Genomic DNA, 18,530 nt, shown 5'->3' on the forward strand with positions numbered 1-18,530 from the left:
GGTCCCTGCTTAGGAAAATGGAGGCAAAGAAATCATTAAATATGTTGGCTTTGTCATCTGGTGTGATGACCAAATTTCCTAACGTGTCCTGCAGGGGCCGCACATTGCCTGGAACCTTCTTTTTACCCCCCATGTATTTAAAAAAGGACATCTTGTTGTCCTTAATCTGGGAAGCTAGTCCCAGTTCCATCTCTGCCTTGGCCTTCCTGGCTGCCTCCCTGCATCCCCGAGCAACTGCAGTATAGTCATCCCTGGTCCAGGGATGACCCATCCTTTCCATTGGGTGTATGCCTCCTTTTTTGCTAGGAGACATTCCCAGATGCTTTTTGTGAGCCATGGGGACTTGTGTGCTGTCCTGCTCCCTTTGATCCATGTTGGGATTACCTCCCTTTGGGCTTGGAGGATTGTCTCCTTAAGGAGTGACCACTTTCCTTGGACACCTGGCTCCCCTCCCCTCTGGGACCTCAGTTCTTCCCCGACTATTCTCCTTTAGCTCATTGAAGTCTGTGGTCCTGAAATCTAGGGCTGCTGCCTTACTGCACGCCTTTGCCACCTTGTGCTGGATGGTGAATTCCAGCAGGCGATGATCACTGTCACCCAGGTGGTCGAGCACTCACAGCCCCCTCACCAGGTTGTCTCCTGTGGCCAGTACCAGGTCCACCAAGGCATCTCCCTTGGTGGGGCTGTGCACTTCCTGGGTTAGATGGAGATCCTGCATTCTGGCTAAAAACCTATGTGAGTGGTCAGATCTGGCTGACTGCTTTTCCCAGCAGATGTCCGGGAAGTTCAGGACCCCCATGACTAACACATCCTTTGACTTCACTACCTCTGTGAGCTGACTTAAGAATTCCTGGTAGAGCTCTTCCCCTTGGTTGGGAGTTCTGTAGTAGACCCCCACTGTTAAGTCTCTTTCCTCTTGACTGCCTTGTATTCTAACCCAAAGCACTTCAGAGTGCCCCTTCTCTGATTCTTTGTTAATTGACAAGGATGGGTAGTCCTCCTTAATATAGTGTCACGCCCCCACCTTTCCTTCCTATCCTGCCCCTCCTGTACAGCCTATAGCTCTTGACATTCACTTCCCAGTCATGCATTGAGTCCCACCACGTTTCAGTGATCCCCACTATTTTCCCACTAGGTTAGCGTAGCCCATCTGAATAAGACATGGTAGTGTCCATTAAGTGCAGTCCCCTTCTCTGCTAGCTCTTTTCCAAGTCATGGTGAGCCACAACATTCATAGACATTAGGGGCTAGAAAGGACCTTATGAGATCGAGTCCATCCCCGCTGGCATAGGCAGAAAGTCAGCTGGGATCAGGTGATCCCAGCAAGAAAAATAACCAGATGTTTTTTGAAAGAATCTGGAGTAGGTACTTGCACCACCTCTGTGGGGAATCTGTTCCAGACCCTGAACACTTGCACCATAAAGAACTTTCTTCTAATGTCTAGTCTACAGCGGCCTTCCTGTAGTTTATGGCCGTTAGACCTTGTTATCCCTTGGGAAGCTCTGGTGAACAGCTGTTCTCCCAGGTCCTGATATACTCCTCTTATATGTTGTAGGCTGCTACCAAGTCTCCCCTGTGCCTTCGCTTTTCCAGACTGAAGAGTCCCAAATTCTTCAGCCTCTCACCGTATGTCCTGCCCTGCAGGCCTTGGATCATATGAGTGGCTCTCCTCTGGACTCTCTCAAGCTTTTCAACATCCCTCTTGAAGTGGGGGGCCCAAAATGTGACACAGTACTCCAGCTCTGTGGCCTTACCAAAGCTGAGTACAACGGGAGGATGACATCCCTGGTTTTGCTTGAGATGCATTGGTAGATGCATGCCTGAGTTTGGTTTGCTTTGCCTACAGTTGCATATAGTTCACCCAGAATCCCTCTGTTGTCCCCTCTCTCAGCCTGGCACATGTTTAGTGTGGCCCTACCCTCCATGAGGTGAATCCAGACCAGGTTGTCCTGTGCCTCATCTGCATATAAATTTTTGGAGGATTCCAGGACTCATGACAAGAATGTCTGAGTCATCAGTGTGGACTAATTAGCATATGTATCCTTTGCAGGGAATATCTGGAATATGCCCATATACTAAGCAGTGCTGAGCTATGGGGTCACCATAGCTTGAAATGCTGTTGACTCTGGTGGGGTCCAGCACAATGAGCCGTGTGGTAAATCATGAGCCTTTGGCTTTGAACTAATACGAAGCATAGCTTGTGCTACATTTAAGTAGGTTGCAAAGTATTGCTCAAAAGCAAGTTTTAAGAGTACCTTTGCTAAAACTTTCAGCGGCTTCAAAAAAAGATAAAATGCATCAATTCTCGATGAACTAAATGAAAGGGGTACTATATGTAAATTGGTACTGCCACGTGTAACTTCAAGATTATTGTTTTCAGACTTGCTCCTCACTTCTGTGTGCTCAGGGGGAGCAAGGAGAAGGGGCTGCCAAGGGAAAAAGAGAGCAAAGGGCTACATAACCCTCCCAGACTTATTTTCCTTGCTTGTAGCAGTGGCAGGGGATAAGTTCAAGGCAAACCTCCAATAATTAGATTCTGTACCTGGACTTATAACACTTATAACTTTTCCTTGTATAGAATCTAATTATTGGGAGGTCATCTTATAAACAGGGTCATTTTCTATTTGAGTAAATACAGTAGCTATTTGTCTAGAAACATGTCTCTAAAAGTACTGCATATGTTTTTCTACCAGGAGAACAAACCTGGGAGAATTCTCTGAGATTATTTCAATGCAAGTATGCAGCCACCACTGATAACATGCTTCAAGGCTTCATAAAGCTTTCAGTTCCATCTCTAAGAGCTACTGAAAAGTAGTATGCATCCCAGCTTCATTAACCTCAGATTTTCACGCAAAGTTTAAGTGACCTCAGATGCCCCTGTGGGTTCCCACAGATGAGTAGGGCACAGCATAGACAGTTGTGAAGTTATTCTTCCTTAAAGGTTTTTTCACCTTCAAAACTATAGTTCAGAGCATTAGACTTGAGCTGGAAAAGTAATTGCTAGTCTCTTATGTAGCTGTGGGCATGAACTTGACAGACATTTTCACTGGTTATGCAGCAGTAGCATTCTGATTATGTGAAATTCTAGATTTTATGCCAGACTCTTGGGAAAGCATGGTTTAGTTGCCAGAGATAGGATAACCAAAACACACTGAGTCAGAATGTACTCTGGCTGCCTAGCAATGATTTGGGTGAGCGCTGTAAGAATTCTGGGCTCTGTTACTTCTGTGCCTGCCCAGCCCTTGTGTAACCTCTGTCAACTTGAATTGTAGAATGAGTAGCAGCTCCAACTTGACTTGGTTTACTGTTTGTGACCTTGATCCAAAAGAATATTGGAGAGGTGCATGAGCATTTATCTACATCAGTCAAAAGTGAGGTTTGAATTTCTGTTCTGGGTGTGGAATGTCTGTTCTTGCTTTTATGCATCCTTTCCCAGCTCTCTCTGACAGAGATTTAACTAAGTGGATGTTTTGACTGCTCAAGCTATGTCTTTTCAGTTTTGGAGAAGTGGTTAAAAAAAGCCTGGGCTTAAACCAACTATGTGCTTTATAAGACAGTCTTAGTTATATTAAATGCCACATAGCACGAAGCATAGTTCATTGTCTGGTTTGAATATGTTGCAAAAGGCTTCCCCAGGTTCACACAAGTTTAGATCTGGAAGGTACCATGAGAGATCATCAGGCCCAGCCTCCCTGCTCTGGATAGCAAAGACTGCCGGGGTCAAATAACCCCAGCAAGGTGTGCTGTGCATCCAGTCTCTTTTTGAAGATCCCCAGGGTAGGTGCCTGCTGCTCCCCTGCTGGGAGTCTATTCCAGAGTCTGGTCACATGAAAAATGACGAAGTTTTTCCTTCTAAAAAAAAAAAATTGGAGTTCATTAAAAAATCCTTCTAAAAAAAGAGTTAAAAAAAATCTTATGTCAGCTCAGTTTTCATTAAACCATCATGAAAATTTAAAATACTACTATTAAACTTTGTACCTTTTTGTTTCACTGCTTGCCATTTTAATAAGATTATTTTTACAACAAAGAGTCTTTATATTTAAAGCCAAGCACTTGAAAATAGGATATTCCTTTGAATTAACTGCTACTCAGCCAGGGGCTTTTATCATTAGAAATATAATGTTCTGCTAAAAGCTCCCAAGTTTGGAATTCTGGTTCCAGACAACTTCGTCATCATTTGGATCCTAAACTTCTTGCTTCCAAAAGAGCTTTTGCCATTCGCTTCCTTTTCTCAGCTTCTCTGTGTCAGGCCACTTCTGTCATACTTGCTCCACTGAATCTTCATGAATATCTGAGCAGAGGATTCTCAACATGACACAGCCACCCTGTCGTTTTTGGACAATGCTGGACAAGCAACCATGTGTAAGATGCAAGGGGGCAAGGGAGATTGTGGTCAATAGGCCCCTGGCAGACATTACATTTACGGTGTGATTAATGTGTTAATGGAGCAATACTTTGTAACATGCCAGACAAGGTTCTTTGGGTAAATCTGATATCTTTTATTAGACCAATTTAAATAGTTGGACAAATTCTTCTTAGCAAGCTTTTAGGTACACCTGATAATGTGCCACAAAAATGGGCATCCACCCCCCAAGATGTTATTTGTTAAATGTATTGCCCTTTTATCTGAACATGTGGCATGTTACACATGGAGTCATAGTGTTTAGCAAGATCCTTGGGCATCCCAGGGCAGGCTGCTTTCTCCCTATTCCCTTTCTTCCTGCAGAGCAATTCTGTACTCAAGAGGATGCCTCAGCAGACCTTATGACTTAATACTCCTCCTCCCTTCCCCCAACCAGCCTTCAAAGCTGTTTCTTTAAGGAGCCATCTAGCACTTCTTCCCTCTGAAAACCAGAGAGTAAACAAACACTCAACATGATGTGCCTTACTTACTAACAATGGAATTGAGAGCGGGGAAGTGAATTTGTTCATAAAACTGGGCAGGATAAGAAGGGGAAGGAGGAAAATCATATATACAAAAGTACCTGTCTTGGGAGAGTTTGTCCTGCTGCTCCTATTCTTCCTGCCCCTCTTTTCATGGGTCTCCATAACTGTGCTAGGGATTAGAGCAGGGGTGGGCAAAATGCAGCCCACGGGCTGGATGCATTCTACCACTCCACAGGGCCCTCAAAAAATCTAGGAAATTAGTATTCATCTGGCCCTGGCTGCCTGTCATGTGGCCCTTGAGGGCTTGCCAAAACTCAGTAAGTGGCCCTCCGCCCAAAATAATTGCCTACCCCTGGATTAGAGGGAGCAACTCCTTTACCCAGGGGGAACTCAGCTGGTGAGCTCAGTGCTTCCTTCTCATTAACAGCACAGCTAAAGAGGGGCAAGGGAGGGATGGCAGCTCCTTTTAACAGCTCTCCAGCTCCCTTTGCTGGCTACATCTATCACAGCAAGTTCCCAGGGTGTTTTTCCCCCTCTGATAGCTTGCTCTGTGAATGTAAAGCTGGTCACATGGTGTCATGTTTTCCATCAAGCAACTTTACCTGTTGCGTGATAGAAATAGCATCAGCCAGGGGCCATAGAGACTGACTGTCTCCACTGTCAGATATGTTTTGTCCTGGTAGATTTCTTCAACTTTGTGCTTGAGTTCTTGGATGAAGAATAAGCAAGCCTCTTTCTCCTATTCCTTATTCAACAAGCAAAGATTCAGCTCGGGCTCTCTGGAATAGTGCATTTCAGACCATCTCACAAACAGACCGTCTAAATTGTTTTGAGGAAAGTGAGTGTGGCATGTCCTTGGCTTGAAGGATTCCCAGATTCCAGACTTGTGGTTTGCTTTGCAGAAATTCATTTTACAAGGTAAGACCAAATTCTCCCTTTCATTTGTGAACCTGGCTGCTAATTGATAGCATTTAACATTTTACAAGTTTAAAACATAATAACAGCTGAAAAGCAACATAACTACAAAGCTTTGTAGAAATAAGGGGAAATGCTAATCATGCAGTTTTTTTTTTTTTTTCAGTGCCTAGGTTAAGTAGGAGGGGAAGTAAAATTACCATATTGTAACTTTTGGTTTTGCTGCAATAATTATAATAAAACCCTGTTAAGAGTCTAGGTTATCTTATGGTAATGACAGCACAAATCTTTCAGGGTTGGACTTGTTTGAAAGTCTTATATTCAACATTATTCAGCCTGACTGATGTATGAGATCCAGGTAGAAGGAATTCCAAGTTAGTAACAACACACCGAGAAAGTGCAGTTTTACAGTGAATAGAACAAATCTTTGTTCAAGCTTACACTACTATTCCAAGGTGGGTGGAGCTCTTCCTGGACTAAGAGTCAGAATTTGACAAGATATATGGCCTAATTTTTTCCTTGTGTGTGTGAAAAATCCTTCCCTGGTGTTCCTTGGTCTTAGGAATGACATGACTAGAAAACCACCATTTACATCTGATCTTGTGTGCATATATAGGCATTTGTTTTTGCAGGTTAGAGATATTTATAGTATTCTCTATAATTTAGGAAGTTTAGAGTTACCAAAATAGAATGAGTCACATTAATTTTTGTAAATGTTTGGCTGTTTTTAGGAGATGCTATGCCAAGATATGTCCTTGGAGGTTGTTATCTTAATTTTTGTTTTGAATAATCTAAACAGTTAGTTTAAATGTCACGAATCCTTTGGACAGCACTGAGCATAGTACAGCTAATGCTCTTTGACCTTCAAGCACAAGCTGTTAGAACTCTTAAGATTTATCAGGTGGTGTAGTTTACTTGTATCTTTCTCTGTCTTGTTGTTAAGTGACCAGAAATGTGTTCAGCCTCAGTGTGTGTTACAATAAACCTCTTCAGGTCAATGTTGTAGATCTCCTAAAGAGAAAGGGATTTTAATGATTGCCATCTGGAGAAGCTAGAGATTGAAATGTTGGTCTCTCTCCCATGTTTTATGTACCAGGCTGAGGAATTATATGAGAGATTTTTTTGTTGGTTTTTCTTTTTAGTTTTGTGAGAGGTTAACAAAGTCATCCTGCTTATTTAAAAACAAAACAGCAAAATCATAAATAGCCTAACAGCTGAAGCATAAATAACTGATGGAAATAATCCATTTTGTTGTTGCTTGGTATGGTAGATACAAGAATTCTGTGGCCTGCATTTTCTGTAGCTGCCCAACTAACCTACTTGCTGTGAATTGTCCTAAGAGTTTGCAAGATAGCTATGATACACCTTAAAACTATTTTAAATGGTAAAATATAGATACAATATGAAGGTAAATTTATTTCGTGAATGGGAACATAAAAGGGTCAGTGCTTCTATGCAGTGCCCAAAATGATACCTGTTTTATTCTACTGCTAACAGTGAAATTATTTGGAAACCTGTCTTTGGTGGAAGTGACGTTTAGATTCTGCTGTGGATAATACCAGTTTCAGAGATTCATATGATCAATATGTAAGCATTTTTCTTTCCTGCTTTGTCTCGTAAGATGTTCTGGAACTCTTCTGTTGTATCCAAGTACTATAAATTGCAAATGAACAGTTCTTGTCATCATCCAAATGGTATTTAATGCAGTATATTATCCAACAATGGCACAGACATGGTTGAGAGACTACATCTATAATACAAATTAATACCTTCTACTTCACAGAGGTGGGACTGCACACCCAGATTTTTCCAAGATTTAGGGATTTTGAATTGGGCACATCTCTTTTTCTGTAGTTCTCCACTTGTTCATTTAGGGTGCAAATGTGGCCATTTGAATATCAGATGGACTGCATCTTTTGCTTCCTGCATATCTACTCCAGCAGCATTAATGCAAAGGTATCTTTTCAAATACCTTTGCAATCACCATCTCCCCACCAAGAAGCCATAGGGATCCCCTTAAAGACCTCTGTGGCCATTCAGGCCAATATTTGCCATCCATTGAACAATTTCTAAACATTGATATGATTAGATAAAATTCACTACTGAGAATGTGTGGTAGGGCTGGGGAAGGCTCTGTCCATGATTTGGGGTGGAGGGGTTTGGAAGCTGCCTGTTTGCATCTGAAAAGATAACGTCACCGAGTCACACTTGCCGCCTCTGAAAGGCTCGTAAGTCTCGGTGACTGGGTAATTCTGGGTGTGTGGCCAGGGAAAGGTTTGGCTCACTCTGTCCTCCATGAGAGACTACTCCTGCCCTTGCTTGATCTTGCCCACCACAACTTTGATGGAAAATTAATAGGAGGTGATGTTCAGTCTGAGAATAGTCAATCCTTGAGTGAGGCAGGAGTACTAAGAATGATCCTAGCGTTGTGTAACACTGTCCTTCAGGACTCGCTGACTGATCTTAAGAGTCAAGCTTTGGGAGCTCCTCCAACCCCTACACTGCTGCCTCATACCTTCAGTTACTTAATTAGTTAAAGTCCTGTCTGTGCCCAGCCTTGTTGCTGTAGGCAGCAGGTTTAGCTCCTGCATTACCAAGAGTCTGTCCTTTATAAGAATAAATAAAAGTAAGCAGCTTAGCTGCTTCTTGCCTATCTGGTGCTCAGCTCGCTCTGATGTCCTCTCACTACTGAGCCATAGTTCCTGGGGCTTCTTGGGTGCTCATGCTGTATCTCTGCTCCAGTCAGGTACAATCTCAGCTGCACAGTTGAGGCTCATGACCCCTGGGGGGAAGTGGCTGAGTCTTGATTAGCTGGCTCCCGGCTCAGTTGCAGAAGCTGTTGCAGGGTTCTGGCCCCACCCCCTCTCTGAACGCTGACTCACATTGATGTGGGGCTCTGGCATCAGCATCAGCCTCACGCCCTGTGAGACTTCCCAGGTCAGCCAGGGCTAAGGAAGGTACTCACCTTGGCTCTTCCAATTCCATGCCAAGCCGGGTAAGTCCCAGGTGCTCATAGGATTTGGGCGGGAGTGCAAGCAGGGTCTCGTCTTGGCCCGGCCTGGCCACAGATAACTTGGCATTAATATTATTTAAATTGATGTGTAGGTTACTAAGTAGCCATGGAGGAAGGTATAGCCCCCAGATGGCAATGTTAGACGTGTGGCCTTCAGGGTGATCAAGTTAAGTACCACTGGGCTAGATGAATGACATTTGCAGCGTCATTATGGATGGATAAGAGTAGAACAAGTTCATAGTTTGCGGGCAAGAAAAAAGAATACTGCAGTAATTGAGACTTGAGATAAGGATGGAATGGACAAGAGGGGGCTATGTGGATGTAGAGGGAAGGCTGGCTGTTACAAATGTTATACAGAAGAACATTCTTCAAGATGTAGCCATAATCAGGATGTGAACATTTAGAGAGAAATCTTAGTTTGGTGGCATTAACTAGAGAAAAAGTATAAAAGGAAAAGGAGGAAAAAAGGATAGAATGTTGGAGTGAGATGAAGAGGATACTATGAAAGATGTACTAAAGAAGCAGTAAGAAAGATGCAGACTCACATGAAGCAGGATTAGAGTTAAAGCTAGGGAAAGACAAGATTTCAAGAAAAACAGAGTTAGTTGTGTCAAAGGCAGCCGAAAAATCAAGGAAGCTGAGGATGGAATACTGATCCTGGACTCTGATTAAAAAAGTGGACGTTAAAGACTTTGGCATTAGTGGTTTCACTGAAGGACAGGGTGTAGAAATCAGATATGGGATGTTTGCAATGCAATTGGAGACACAAAACTCTAGGCTGGTTGCAGATAGTCCATCTTGTGACCTCATAGATGAGGAGAAGGGGAATGGAACGGTATTTGGACCGTTCCATAGTAATGGAATCAAGGTGGTTCTCATAAGAGGGTGGAGTCTAACCATGCTTGTATTGCTGGGGGCTAGGGCAAAAGCCAATGAAGTTGAGAGGTTAAGGAGAAAAATATGAGGAGGGGATGAAGGTAGCCACCAGAGATAGGGAGATGGGGTGTGGTCACGAGAGCAAGCGGAGGGGTTAGAGAATGACAGGATAGAACAAATTTGTAGTAAAGGAGATCAGCCTGATGTGGGATTTTCTTCAGAGGTATTCTGCAGTGCAAGAGCAGGGTCAAAAGTGACTGTTGTATGATAGCTGTGACTGGGAACTGACAAAGTGGCTATTGCACAGGGACAGAGGAATGAGAGTTATACTGTAAAGCAGGGATGTGTAGCAGCTGACCACACAACTCTTGCCCTGCTTGAGCTCTAGGGTTCCCTCCTTTTCTCAGTCACCTGCCATGTCTTGATGTATTTCTTTGATTTGAAAGGGAGGCTGCCTAAGGGTCCTAGAGCATGCCCCAGTTTTTATGACCACCAGCAGGTCTCTCTCGGACCCCACTGGTTTCAGTTCTGTCCCTTTCAAGCCAAGTAGGTCCTCCTGTCCCACCCTGTGCCACCCCAGGGCACCTGTAGTCTTAAGGGCTGTTACATAGCTCCATCTGCCCCTTCTACCACACCCTTGCCTTGCAGAATTGCTGTCTGATCATTCCCTTGTTAGGGCCTTCTCAGTCTCTGTCCCTTTCCTCTGGCTGCAAGCCTGCAGCCCTGGTACACAGATTCAGGTTTGGCCATCTCAGCTTCAGCCCTGTCGGTTGTTAGTATCTCTGGGCCTCTGGCCCCTGTTCCCTTTGCATTGGGCCCCTGGCCTTGGTTGCCTTTCTTTTGGCACTGAGCCACTGACCCTGATTGTGTCCCTCTTGGGCTGCGCCCCTTTCTCTGGGCCTCCTGGCCCCTGTGTCCTTTAGGCTGGGCCCCAGGCCTTGGTCTCACCCTTGATTCTACCCTTTTAGGGCTGGACTCCCTGGCCTGATCTCAGCCTTTCCTGGGCTTAAGCTGCTTCCTCCAGGTTTGAGCCTTCTGGCTAAGCCTGCCTTGTACCTTGAGCCACTAGGAGGGCTCAAGACTCTTACGTACATTCAGGCACTATTGAGACCTCTGTCAACCCCTAATAGTCCCAAACTCAAATCACTGCTTAAACTATAATCAAGGAATAAGCACAGTGGCCATAACTAGGGATCTTCTGAAATTGCTTTTTCATGAAAAGATGTGAAAAATGTCTGAGTAGAGGGGGAAAAACCCAAAAGAAAGCAGCAAGCAAAGGAAAGGGCAGGGTGCTTTGTGTCCTGAAGCATGGGGAGAAGGAAGGGGAGGAGAGGGAGCAAATTGGAGGCTGAACCCCTGACATAAACTCAGTCAGGGGCCAGCGAAGGACAAGGGAAGGTTTTGGGACCAGCTTTTTTAAAGCACCCACAGGCAAGCTTCTCCCTGAGGAAGAGGTTTCTTCATCATGTCTGCTGAGAAAAAAATCCTTTAAGACAGCCAAATATGTTTCAGCGCTGGACCATGCAAGACAGTATTCTGCCGGGACCTTGCACGCAGGTGGAGACAGGCTCTTCTGTACCTCCAACAGTGTAACTCTGGATGTCCAGGAAACCCAAAAGTGATCAGAACTTGGAGTCTGAGGTGCATGTGAAGAAGAAGGCTGCTGCAGAGGCTAAAGATCAGAGGAAGCAGCAAGTGACCTTGTCTTCCTTGTTTAAAAGGACCACAGAAAGTGGATCGGCAGGTTGAGAGGTGGCATTTTTCCCTTGTAGAGGCTTTTGTGAAAGCAAACATCCTGCTGGAGAAACTTGATCACCTGAAGTTAAAGGACTACCTGCACCAAAATATGCCAAATGTTAGCAGTTTTCTGTTCACCAACAAGCTTTGCCAAGACTATCTCCCTTTGTACTGGAGAGCTGAACTGACCAGGTCCTGCCTGTGTTTCAAACTGACCTGGTCTGCCTCACATCTATCAATTTTTCTACCGTGTTGCAAGCCATCATGATCGTAATTGTCAGCTATGATGTTGACTTTAACAAGATCTCAGCATTCCTGAGAATGCCATGTATGTGTGCAGCGCTTTCTCCGATGTGCTCCAAGGAATGCTGCCCAATGGTGTTCATGTCACCTGCAGTGAGCACGTTCTGTCCCCAGTAAGTGACATCTGGTGCACACAGTTCCCTGAGGGTGGGTAGCCCGGTATCCTTCAAGTACTGTCCAGGTCATAAGGTCCCATTCAGGGAGTCCATTGAGTGGAGACTCACATGGCATTGTGCTGCTGCCACCAGAGCCTTTGCTCGCATGGTGGAATTCATGGTTCAATGCTGTCCATTACCATGCCATGTATATGCAGCATTACTGCAGTTTGTGACTGAAAAGCTGGAAATCACACCCAATACTTAGTGCATGCTCAAGCTTTGTGATCTCTTAGGGCGAGGTAACATTCGAGATCAAGTGATATTTGTGGCTGACAATGCCACCTGGTTTATGAAGCTCCTGACATGGTTTGAAGGCTGGCAGGCTGTGATCCACCACACACACATCAAGGTAATGGATTTGATAAGCTAGGTCTAAGACAGTGTCGCAAGAACTGTCAAGCTGTCCTTGTGAAAACCAGTGCAGAAGGGACCTGTTCTAGGCTACAGTTGTGAAGCTGAACGAGTACTACAGTATGACCTGTCACTGCCACCATGGTTCAAACAATCAGCTACTCACTTTGTGCTATTCTGATTTCGGATCCCAACTAGGTGTCTTTGAGTTTTGACCCTCAGGTACTGAAAGCAGTCTCAGGATGGAGGAAAGGCATTACAGTGATGTGCTGCTTATATGAACTTTGTCAGAGTGCCAGATGCCTGTGTCTGTGTACTGGGACTCTGTTTGTGGCTGGTTTTCACATCTTTATCCCCTGGCAATACACTGCCTCACCATTCCAAAAAACTTGATGAATACTGAGCGTGCCATCTCGGTGTATGGACAGGTATTCACCCCACAGAGACAGAGAATGTCTCCAGTGACTGTGGCTGGGTGCAGCATGCTCTGATTTAATACATAACATGTACTGCCTGTCCCAAGGTTAGCTTTATTTTCATAAGTTACTTCAGTTTAGAGTATAATTAAGTGCTTAGTTGGTATTAATAAAGGGCATGTCTACACATGAGCTTTAATGCACATTAAAGCATCAGAAAAAACCATGCTCTTTTGCAAATGCACATTAAAATAGTCTAATGCGTGTTTTTCTTGTACCTCACAGCGGAGGTACTAGAGTTAATGCACATTACCTAAAGTGCATTAATGAATGTGTAGACACCCAAAGTGTTATATAGTTGGTACTAGTTAATAAAGGGTATGTAATTGGTATTACTTGCAAATCATGGTGTACATTGCTTTATTTTATTAAGAGATTTCATTTTAGATCTTAATTAAGTGCTGAATCCCCTGATTAAGCCCATAGAAGCCATTAATTGGCATGTTATGAAGAATTCTAAGTGGCCATTAATGGCTTTGTGGGCTTGATCAAGCCCATGGAAGCCATTAATGGCCATTTAGATTGCTTAATAACATGTCAATTAATTACTTGGATGGGCTTAATTAGGGGATTAATTACACCAGCAGCTGCCTCAATTTTGGTAGACCCTAGCCATACCATAAACTAAACTCATGCTCATCAACAGTAGCTTAACTGTCAGAGGAGCCATGCCTCCCCTTGCCCTGCATTCCATCCCCTGATAGCAAGCCTTCAGGGCCTTACTTGCATCGTTAGGGGATTCCAGGAGTCAGCAGAGCCCTCCTGCAGTCTGTGGCCAGGAGCTTCTCACACTGAAGCTTGCTGGGTCAGCCCGCGTGCCTGATTCCTAGGCTTATAGGCAGTCTAATCCCTGTCCATTCTGGTCAGGCGGTGCTTCAGCTGAGCTGAGGTTTTTGGTTAGGGCCTGAAGTCTGGTTGCCATGGCAGCTTATGACTTGCTCCAGCAGCCTTCCTGCTGCAGGAGCTAGGCTCTGCCCTACTGGCTTATTTCCTTAGCTGCCTATTCCCTTGCAGCCAGCTTCCCCCAGGCAGACTTCTCCTAACTGGCCGCAGGTGTGCCTCTTCCCTCTAATGAGCAGCTCCTTGCCTATACAGCTGTGTTTCTTTGTTGTTTTCCTTTTTTAGCTAGCCCCTGTTCCACTGATGTTAAAGATACGGCCTGCTGGTGAGATTTGGCCTGTGGAGCCCTATCATTTGGCATCTGGTGTTGCCTACGTGGCTGTATGTGTCACAGTGCCTGATTCAGGCACTCCAGGACTGCACCACATGTGGCATCTGCTCCAGCAAGCATCAGCTTCAAGCTGGATTCGGTGGCGTATCGGGGAGTGGTTGCTGCAGCACCAGAGTTCAGCCTCAGTAGAGTGGCTGCTGCACACAGTACTAGGTCCACTCCAGCTGCTTTAAGACGTGCTGCATCTGGCATGTGGGGCCAGTCTGTGGGTCTGATTCGGCCCCCAGACCACTCCTGCTGTAAGGCAAACTTTAAGGTTCGTTTATCATAAGAGGTTGGCAGGAAAAAACAGCCAGCAGATCTGATATGAGAATGATGGATTGGGTCTATTTTGGGCTATTAAGCAATTCCAGCTAATGAGTATTTTGCAAATTAGTGATACAAATGACCTTAACTTTTTTTTATGTAGAGTGATCACTTGTATACTTTTGACAGTGCTGTTCCATTGGAAGCTTGTAAATGGCTTTAGGTGTATACATTGTAAGTAAATAAACTGTACTGAGCCGCTTTACCTTGACTGCCTCGCATGGCCCTACACGCATTATCCAAATACAATTCTTGTGGTTTCATTAAAGCTTTAATGGAGTTGTAAATTGGTGTAGTAACTAATGTCTGACAACTTCAACTGAGAAGATGGAGTATGATTTGAATTATGATATAATAAATCATGATTTTAAGGTACTTGGGATTAAGAATCAAGCGGAAGAAGCTCAATAGGGTGGTTTTTTTTAATCAAAGTGGTGTTTTTTTGGTTTTGTCCTTTGGAAATGCTATTAACTTTCTTTTCATTTTTCCCCAAATGGAATTTTCCTCTGCTGTGGAAGCTTATCAATTATTCTGTTCATAATGTTGCGTTCTCAGTAACAAACACAAAATGTTATATGGAAAAAGTTTTATACTCAAGAATTAATATCAGAAAACAGAAACTGGTTTGTTTTCAAATCCCGGGCAGCCTAATCCTGTGTAATTTTTATTGTGTCACCTTGTAATGTCTACACAGTTGTGTTTACCTTTTTCAGAACCCTGTTAAGAAAATTCCGGATTCTCATGAAATCACACTCCAGCATGGGACAAAAACAGTAAGTGGTAACTCCTAAGCCTTTTTATAGCAGTAGATTTATCTAGCATGGTTGAAGCACTGTTCACAAACTGGATAGATTTATACTTGGCTGGCTACCACAACAACAACATTTGAAAAGCAACATGGCAGAAGCAGATGGGTATACTCTGCCATGAAGGCAACCATCAGTGTCTGTGCAAGGTTCATTTCTTGATTGTTGATCTAAATACATGCAAAAAACTTTGATTTTTCAGAAGCAAAATTTAAAAGGTTAGATTGAGAAGCTCATAGTATTAAGAATGAAATCCTTGAGATTGCTAGGTGCTAAGTACCAAAAATAAAAAATCCTGAAGTGTGTTTTGCAGTGATGGCTGGGTAAATCTTTAACTGGAAAATTAGATCATAAGAGCACAGTTTTGTTGGAAAGAAATGTAGGCTTTCCAGTTCAATCTTTTTCTCTCTAAAAGAATGTAATAAATATTATCTAATTAAAGCATTGTATAAAATAAATCTTGTCTCGGAACCAGTAAATCATTATATATTATATGGGTCATTCTGAACTCATGAAGATCTTGAACTTTTAGCCTCTGAGAATATCAAGAACTAATATCAAGATTTCTGCCAATGGGAACCATGAACACCACCACTTTGGCTGGTCTCCATGGAAACCGTAGCCCTGTGCTGTCACTGCATCACTGCTGCTGGGGTCTCCACGGAAACTGGCAGCAGTGATATGGATAGGAGCTGCTAGGAAATGGAGTCTGCTGCAGGCCTGATCCCTGGACTTTGCCCACCCTAGATCCTACTGTGTAAGATATCTCTGAACTTTGCAGATTTTTTCTGCATAACATTCTCTGGTGCTTGGAAGTAGTTTCCCACAAACATTCACAGTGCTAGATCATTAGATATGTTCCACTCTATCTTGAAAACGTAGTTCATTAGCATTAGTGCTAAGAAGCAGAAAGAGGGAGAAAGGGGAAAAAAAGTATTAACATGACCTGTGTTAAAAGGAATTCCGTATGCGGGGAATTTGTGTTATATGAATAGGTATTTTATATGTGTTCTTTTTGGCTTTTGAGTATTTAAAAAATACAGATTTTCATAAGGGAAATAAAAGAAAATTAATTTTTTTGTAGGTACAGTCCATGTATAGAATGTGCTTTACTTAATTTTCTGTGTAAACATTAGCAAAGCAACTTCCCTATTTTGTATGAAGCATTATGTGCTTCTGCAGTATGTGTAAGAATAGGGAGTACCATAAAATTATTCCTGTGTTTCGTGTAATTGCTGTTAAAACTCATCTGCTGGAATATCTATGAAAATAAAAATTGATTCATAGCATCACTGATGAGTTTCCCATCCTATTATGCTGCTTTTCAGACAAAGTGTTTAATTTTATGTGGAAAAAAATTCAGATTTTTAAACAATTAGAACGCATGTCAAAATATGTCAGAAGAATTCATAAAGTATACTTTACTTATACTTGGCTCTTGCTTAGATGTGCCTGAAAGATGTATTTTAGCAGCTTGATGATTTGTCAGTGTTTTATACAAGTCTGTATGATTTACATAGTGAATTAATAGATGCTTAATCTTTCAGTATCTCAGTGTAACAGTATTATTCAGCATATGCTCTCATTTCCCCTCAAAGTCCTATTTTTCAGGTATAAAGAAGTTAATTTACAGTAAATGGTCTAAGTGATTTTTTGCTTTATTTACTGAATTGCAAAACCGTTTTAGTAATTATTTTCTAGATACAACCTGATTAAGATTGTATATAGTTTGTATTTGAAATGGGTAATATATGATATCAAAGTTTAGTGCAACTATATACCATTAGCCATGCGGTACTTGCCCAGAAAAGTAGTATACAGATTAAACTATCCATGTCAGAATTGTGAAGTGTTTCTCTAGTATTAATGCAGCTTTTATATTTGTGTGGTATTTTTAAAAAGCAGCTTTATTTTATGTTCAATTTAAAATAAGGAAGTACAGTTTTGGATGCCTTTTAGATAGAGTTTGACTGCATAAGACTGAAACTATTGTTTTACTGAGCAAAAGTGAATTACACATTTGGGGTATATATAGTGCATATTGAATCCAATGGACAAAACAGATCATTGGAAAAAGCTGTCCTGCAGAACTGCTGTTCAGTTTGTTTATAATGGAAGTACTCACCCACACATTGATACAGTACAATGACAATCTTGTAAGAAAGAGTAGAACATAATATCCTTTTTTTAGGACAGTTTTGTCAATAGTATGTACACAGCTTCCTTTTATTAATTTTGTTTTACCTAAACTTATATATCCCATCTGTACCTCTTCACTCTCATGGTCTTAAGCTGATGATAACTCTATTCCTGTGCAGCTGAAATGTCTCAGAAAAGATTTCCCAAGCTGGAGAGTCTTTCCAGAAACCTGATTAATTTCCCAGTTGCCTTGCTTGTACAATGTAATAGGAGTTACTTTTCCCAGTGAAACCAGAGATGATTTTTCTCCTGACAGTTCTGACATGTAGGTGAGTATGAGGAAAAAGTACATAATCTGAGACTTTCTGAACTTCAAGCTTTCTAACTTCAAGTCACAGCTGTGTCAGTGTGTACATAGTAATTGTAGAAGACCCTGTTTTAGAATATTGAGTGTATGGTTCATTGGGTTTGTCTATATAGACGTATATACCAGAAGTCCTAAACAAAGTGAATAATATGCAGTAATTACATTTGAATGATTAAATCCTTAATTATGCTAGAAAATGGGAACACTTTTAAATGGTCATGTTCTGCATTTTATCCTGTTAAGGATGAAATCTATTCCTGGGCCCCAAGATTGAGGTACTTGCATATTATTCAGGATGGTAAGGAGGCCCCTCGCACAGCAATAACGTTTAGGACAAGAAGTAAAAACAAATGCTGTATGTAGTTGCAAGTGCAGGAAAAAATTAGGTATGCATTTTAGTCCAATTGCACAAATTGTAATTTGATTTGCATATCTGATAACCATTACACTTTTTATATGAACAATTTTTAATCTCTTCCAAAAACAGCACCTTCTACCATAAAATCCCCCTAAAATTATGTTGAGTGATGAGACTAGTAGTTGCTCTGAAGAAGGAAAGTTGCTTTGTGAATCTGCAACATCTCCAGTTTTTCAGGTAGATCTTTCATCTAAGTATTGTCTACTTCTGATTAGGTATGAGCTTTAAGAATATCGCAGCCTAAAGAGCACGAAAATGGAGAAAGCCTTAAGAAGTAGGAGCCTGGAAATCAAATTATGAAAACAAAATATATATTTAAAAAAACAATTCCTGAAAACCCTTCAGAAATATTTGTATGTGAAACTACAAAAATAAAACATGAAAAATACACATACCCATGTGTAAGTGAGGGAGCAGAGAACATTTTTAATCTTAGCAAAATAAATCATCCATTTCATACAACCAGAATAAAATTCTTGGCTGGCATTTTTATGGAAACACTTTTCCTACAGACCTGTTTTCCAAATGGGTGCTGAGAAAGGAACAT

At 42.3% G+C, this 18,530-nt stretch overlaps 1 protein-coding gene and 1 long non-coding RNA gene across 2 annotated transcripts in view; both read left to right on the forward strand.

Annotated features, from left to right (window-relative positions):
- The window catches only part of LOC109307846, a 21,441-nt gene extending 20,161 nt beyond the window's left edge, over positions 1 to 1,280 (forward strand). The window contains exon 3 of the long non-coding RNA XR_002100373.1: positions 1,267 to 1,280. This is a non-coding gene — a long non-coding RNA (uncharacterized LOC109307846). The remainder of the gene's footprint in view (positions 1 to 1,266) is intronic.
- WDR70 (WD repeat domain 70) overlaps positions 1 to 18,530 on the forward strand; it is a 261,442-nt gene that overhangs the window by 42,404 nt on the left and 200,508 nt on the right. The window contains exon 6 of the mRNA XM_019531979.1: positions 14,967 to 15,026. Coding sequence (XP_019387524.1) covers positions 14,967 to 15,026 — 60 coding nt within the window. The remainder of the gene's footprint in view (positions 1 to 14,966; positions 15,027 to 18,530) is intronic.

This window comes from Crocodylus porosus, unplaced genomic scaffold (assembly GCF_001723895.1).
Source record: "Crocodylus porosus isolate Cpor-Errol unplaced genomic scaffold, CroPor_comp1, whole genome shotgun sequence".
NCBI lineage: Eukaryota > Metazoa > Chordata > Crocodylia > Crocodylidae > Crocodylus > Crocodylus porosus.